General features: G+C 50.8%; 1 protein-coding gene across 2 annotated transcripts; it reads right to left on the bottom strand.

The window, feature by feature from the left end:
• Positions 1 to 799: 799 nt before the first annotated feature.
• On the bottom strand, positions 800 to 5,902 carry RPL11 (ribosomal protein L11). Of its 2 annotated transcripts, none has more exons than XM_075173366.1 (6): positions 5,827 to 5,902; positions 5,287 to 5,437; positions 4,765 to 4,871; positions 4,222 to 4,353; positions 3,327 to 3,437; positions 800 to 1,859 (listed from the first exon to the last, which is right to left on the bottom strand). In XM_075173366.1, exons 1-6 carry the CDS (start codon positions 5,830 to 5,832, stop codon positions 1,836 to 1,838), a joined length of 531 nt encoding a protein of 176 aa, XP_075029467.1. In that variant the 5' UTR covers positions 5,833 to 5,902; the 3' UTR covers positions 800 to 1,835. The 2 variants fall into 2 exon arrangements, with proteins under 2 accessions (XP_075029467.1, XP_075029466.1); XM_075173365.1 differs by lacking the exon at positions 800 to 1,859 and adding an exon at positions 2,305 to 2,377 and having other exon boundaries at positions 5,827 to 5,901.
• Between the last annotated feature and the right edge of the window lie 82 nt (positions 5,903 to 5,984).

Genomic DNA, 5,984 nt, shown 5'->3' with positions numbered 1-5,984 from the left:
GGTGTTTGGAGTCACTGCAAAGTCTCAAACACTTTTGTTCCATCATGGCAAGTTTTGGGCTCTATGAAAGTGTCTTCTGAGCTGCCTGCATCTCCACCCTGCCACTTAAGCAGGGATTGCTCAAGTGGGGCAGACACAGAAGCAAGCAGAACAGAAGAGCTTTTCTCCTCAGCCTGCAGCACTGTATTGTGGTGTGGATTGGAAAAAAATGGAAAAAAAAGAAGAAAAAAACCCTAGAGTAATGCAGGAGTTCTAATGTAGGAATAGTATCGCAAGACACTTTCAAAACAACAGTACTACTGGTATTAGGTACAGAAAGTGACAGGTCTAGAACAGACCCTGTTGCTCATGTAGCATTTGTTCAAGCGAGAGACATTTAATATTTACTCATTGACGCTAGATACCTTCAGACCAGGAATAAAGTGAATCTTGATAACAAGGAAGAGAACTATTGGAGCAACTCACCAAGATCTCTTGCTTTGCTCAAGCAGAGGGAATCGCGGAAGTGCCCGAGGATGCTACGAGACTCCAGATTTGAGAGGCAAATGGTGCCCTGAAAATAAGTATCAGCTGGAACAGAAGCCCTTCACATCTAAACCAGGAGCTCTCGCAGGTGTATTCCTAGCCATGTCCTGTTACTTGCACCATCAAGCTGACAGCTTGGTTCTGAACTCAGTCAGCACTTCCCCATTACTGTAAAAGCAGCGTCTGACCCGTAAAAGCAGAAACGATTAGGAAACTTGAGTTTCCAGGGGCAAGCACTTGCTCAGTGCCTGGGGTCCCTCCCTGTCACTGCATCTGAGTGAGACAGTCTTTATTAAAACCTTGGCTGCCCTTTCAGAGGGCACAGGGCCTGCAGACCCCCTTCACAGCACTGCAGAGCGGCGTCATGCTGAGTACATCAGGACAAACCACACCACAGCACTCCAAACCCTGCCCTGGTGGGTCCGAGGTACAGCCCCAGGGCAGCGATAACCTGCGACGAGGAGGAAGCAAGAGAGAGTGGTGGTTATTTCCTGGTCTCAAACCAGGTCATTACAAGACATCACACAACAGTCACATGCTGAGGCCAGCATCTTCTGATAACAGGTCCTGTTACTGCAGCGCATTTACACGTGATCCTAGACTGGCTCATCGCCTTCGTCTCAGGCCAAGGCAGCTACACGCTGCTGAGCATCCAGGCAAACGCTCTTGTTTTTGTGCTGGTCTTTCTTGTACATTACAGTGAAATTGCATCCAGGAAGCCAATGAGCTGCTCAAGGGAACGTGCCCTGAAGATGCCACGAGAAGAGCTTCAGCAAAGCAGGCTGGTTTTCACTTCCTTTTGCAACTCACCAAAACCGAGCAGCTTGCAGTAGTTACAGTTCACACAGATCTTTCTCTGAGAATTCACAATCTCAGTTAGGAGTTCACATCAAGCATAAAGCTATACTGAGGCAGAACATAATTTCTGTTCAAATTCTACTTTCCTCTGTGCATTTCAGCATGCACAGCACATGCTGCCCTGTGTATTTTGGAGTGGGCTCCATCCTGAACAGCACTGGCAACCTCCCCTGGTTTACAACTCCAACAGGCTTGACAAGGGAATGGTCTAGTCTTTCAGACAACACCGCACAATCTCTGATGGTGGAGTGTGTGCAGACTTGTATGGAAGTGAGTTTGTTCCTTGATTTTTTTATTATAACTTTTCACTGTAAGATGCAGAAGATGATCGAACGCTAGAGGCAGAGGTGTTGCTGAAGTCCACTTGCATGAGTTGTATTGTCCTGCAGGGAATTTTCTCTTTAAACAATAAAGGCCATTCCTTTGCAGGGGAAAACTGTCTGGCTGTGTAATTACAGCAGTGGAAGTTCACACTCCTGAAACATTTTAAGAAACCAGTCAAGATTCATCCTCTACATTCCAAGCACATCCAGTAATCACTTCAGGATTTCTACAGCACATTGACAGCACCACGATCTGTGGGGTAGAAACAACTCTACCAGCTGCAGGTACAGGCACTCGCGGTCACTCACACTACCCATGGAAGCAGCATGGATCAGGGGTTTCTGCTGGCTGATCTCAGCCCCCTCTTGTGGCACCAGGTATGAATCTTGGCTCAGAAGCCTCGCCAGTCCCCCGGCACTGCCAGCACCACAGGCCTTGCCCATCCCCTCAGCCCCTTCCAACCAGTCCCGACATGCTTGCTTAGACAAAGAACCCTCAGCCACATTTTGGCTTTGTGGCTCTGCTTTATTAAGAGGGTATGTGTGCCATTTCCTTTGGCTTCCCATTGAAAAGCCCCCACAAAATTCACAACAGAAGTTAGGGGTTAGAAAATTTTATTTTTTTTGGTAACAGGAACTGCTCATTTACCAGGAAGGATGATGCCATCATACTGTGAGGGAAAAAAATAAAAGAACCAAGTGAGAAAGTACCATTAGATAAAGGTGCAGTACTGCTGTGCAGAAAACTGAGTCACCACATTCATTCCAAGCCAGCCAGACAACACTGACATGAAACACCAGTTCTGCCGCAGCTAACTGCCTTTCTACTTCACTGCTGTGCTGTTAACTTCCAAGCAGCACTTTGTTCAGATAAGCATTAAACTCCACTCATCAGCCCAGCGAAATAAGCCCCACCCTTCACGGGTTGATCTGACCAGAACCACACTCTTTTACAGTCCACTCCCCTTTTACAGTCCCAGGATTTGGCCCCTGAAGGTAACTACGCCACTGTAAGCAGAACCAGGCATGAGGGGGGGAAAGAGCCATCCAGCAGCAGCAGGCTGGAGCCCGCCCTGTGCAGGGTATGGCCGGTGTAGATCTAGGCAGAGTAGCCGATAAAGAGCCTCCAGACAGACTGCCCACCCTTTCCACCTCTGAAAAAGTATCAGTAGTCCCCATCTCCGAGCATTTCCAATCAAGCTTTCGGCATCTCCCATTCATTATCCAGTCTGTGTCAGAGAGCTATGGACAGATAAACCCAAGAACTTGTTTTATTTGGATCACTCCATCCTTCAAGTCTGGCAGCTGAGCTAGGAGCTGTGTCAGATAAACAAATCCTAACCCTGCCTTGTCACTTGTGATCCACATACACATAACACCTCCAAAAACCGTGGGAGACAGATTTACACAAGAGCGGCTCTTTCAGTTCAGCACTTCCGCCCCCCCCCCAAAAAAATGGGGGCATGAGCAGCACTCATGCTCAAACATAAAAAACAATGATTTAAGCAATGATCAAGATCTCCCGGTGCCCAGTGACTTGTTCCAGTCCTTCCACTGTGAAGCATTTTGCCGATACTTGCTAGGAAACTCTTGGGATACAAAAATAAAGGTGGACTGTACCTTTTGCTGAAACCAGCGCATGGCTTCTTCCTTTCCAATTCTGTGCTTGGCTCCAATGTTGCCAGTCCTGCGTTTCTTGTCAGCAATGCTGAAACCAGGCCTGCCCAGCACCTGCCAGGAGAGGAGACCCACAGCACTCTTTCATTCTGGCATTTATTTATTTTCTTAAACTTAACAGTTTTCCAGGAGGGAAGGCTAGAATTCCCACATCAGTAATATCTCGTTGTCTGAGTCACATTCAAGGCTGAGAGCATTATCTTCTACAGCCTCAATGTAAACTGAAAACTAAGTAACTTCTGAGCAGCCAGGGACAGCTCCTAGGTTGCACAACTTAGCACATACACTGACTCAGAGAAACCAAAATGAGTGTGGAAGACACATTATTCCATACCCAGAGGCCTCTGCTCTCGAGAAAAAATACACTGAACAGCATTGCTAACATGTATGGAACAGCTTCCCTCTATTTCAGAGATTTAGAGTGAGGCACAGCAGAATGGAACGACCCAAACACGCCAGCCACCACCGCTGCTACATGACCCATCCCCATCCCTCTAAACACAGGGAGAATCTTCCAGCAATGCAGCCCATCTTTCAGTCTGCATTCCTGAAGCCCCTCTGCTGCTCTTTTCTTCCCCAAACCTGGCACAGCTGTTTCAGTGTTATCCCAGGAATACCAGTAAGAGCAACAGTATGTTTCTGAAGAGGCTTTGAGAGACATGTCATAAATCAGGGATTTTACAGCAGTCCTGGGAATCTCAGGTTAGACTTGGATTTTGTTGACATTTTCTATCTTCCAGCACTTGGCAGCAAATTCATGTGAGCCAGTTATCACTCTAGGTTCCTTCCAGAGCTTTCACACAAGCCCAGTAGCTGCAGGGAAGCAGGGAATACGCACCACGTAAAAGTCCAAGCCGTAGATACCAATACTGGGATCATATTTAATCCCCAGATCGATGTGCTCCTGGATTCCAAAGCCAAAGTTCCCAGTGTCTGAGAAATTGTTTTTTCTCAACTCGTATTCTCGCACCTGAAACATTTGTTGTCAGTCACTATTTCATTATTGACTGCAAACAGAATAAGAAGTCCTGTGTGTTCCAACTGCTACCAGACCCACAACTTGCTTACGTGCTACTAAGTCTTTAGCCCCAAAATTTTCCTCCCACAGCCTGCTCATAAGTCACAGCAGCAAAGACAGAACCTCAAGAGAAGGCAGCAACTTGCACCCACTAGCTCTTAAATAAGGATGAAACAGCAACCAGATAAACAGTACAAACACAGCAGCCTGCGGATCAGACAAAGCTGCTACCCCAACCCTTACAGCCACGACTGACCTGTAACTACATCAGATGCAGCATTTCAAAGCACACATCTTTTCAGCTGGTGTGGATTAAGCTTTGCTCTTTCACAAATCAAACACCCAGACCAGCCAAATTCTCACCTTCAACCCCTTCTCCAGAATCTCCTCTGCTTTGGCCCCACGAACCGTGCAATGAACAGCAATCTTCTCATTTCTCCTGATGCCAAAGGATCTTACAGTGTATCGTGCTGTGGGCAGCAATAATTACACTTAGAGGCTATTCAAAGAATTCCACTCGGGGAATTCAGAGCTTGCTTAAGACGACTGAAAAAATTACTTTAAAGGAAAGAAAATCAACAAGGCAACCACGCGTTCCCTCTTTGGGGATGAGGGCAGAGCAGCAGCTCGAGTCTGGAGGCAGCACTGAACTGACAGAAACCACCACCAGCACCTGAATATTTAAGGCCCCCAATTCTCACAACAAGGCCCACAGCAGAGCAGACCTCCCCACACTGGCTCTGCCAAGGAGCCTCTTCCCCAGGAGCCACGTTGCCACTTCACCCTCTGCATGTTCAGGAGAGGAAGGAAAACAACCACTGCTGAAGCCAAAAACTGCTCTTTTGCAGCCCCCTTTGGCAGCCGGGAGGAAAACTCGCCCCTCACCTTTGGAGAAGACGGGGGTCTGGCCCGTCAGCTGCTCCAGCACTTTGGCCGCTCGGGTGAGCCTGTCCCCGCTCTCCCCAACGCAGATGTTGAGGCAGAGCTTGCGGATGCGCAGCTCTCGCATGGGGTTCTCCTTTTCACCTTGGTCTTGCTGCGGAGAAACGACACGGGAGCTAATGGGGGGCGCCCAGGAGAGGGCCCACCGCTGGCCCCAGCGGCCGGACAAGGCCTCGCCAGCCCGCTACCGCCGCCTGACACCGAGCCCCGCTCCACCCCGGGGGCGAAGCCCAGCGCCGCGGCCCCCTCTCAAGCACCGCCGCGGCGGCCCAGCCACCGGGCAGGCCGCGGCCTGTCACGGCAGCCGCTTCCCCAGGGCGGCCCGCCGGCTCCTCCCTGCCCATACCGGCCCCACAGCTCTCCCTCCCGGCCTTCCCCGCTCCCGCCCGCACGGGCCGTGGCCCGGCCGGGCCCTGCCGAGGGCGGATGGCGGCGGATAGAGACGGCACAGCCCCGCCGCTGCCCGCTGGCGCCTCCACTCACCGCCATGATGGGGGCGGGGAAGAGATCAGCCAGCCGCCGCCGCGGGGCCTTATGGGACGGCGCAGGAGGGCGCGGCGCGTGCGGCAGCGCCCCCTGGCGGCCGGAGGGCGGCTCTGCGCCGCGCCCGGTTGCCGGGGCAACCGCAGGCGGGCGTGGGC

This window comes from Calonectris borealis, chromosome 25 (assembly GCF_964195595.1).
Source record: "Calonectris borealis chromosome 25, bCalBor7.hap1.2, whole genome shotgun sequence".
Classification (NCBI taxonomy): Eukaryota; Metazoa; Chordata; class Aves; order Procellariiformes; family Procellariidae; genus Calonectris; species Calonectris borealis.
The sequence above is the reverse complement of the archived record's forward strand: the minus strand, read 5'-3'. Positions and strand labels throughout refer to the sequence as shown.

Excerpts from the sequence above, each read along its gene's own strand:
- RPL11 (XM_075173365.1), bottom strand. Across the intron at positions 3,438-4,221 it reads ACGGCTTGGACTTTTACGTG|GTGCTGGGCAGGCCTGGTTT; the intron begins GTGCGTATTCCC and ends CTCTCCTGGCAG. Across the intron at positions 2,378-3,326 it reads TGCGCTGGTTTCAGCAAAAG|TATGATGGCATCATCCTTCC; the intron begins GTACAGTCCACC and ends TTTCCCTCACAG.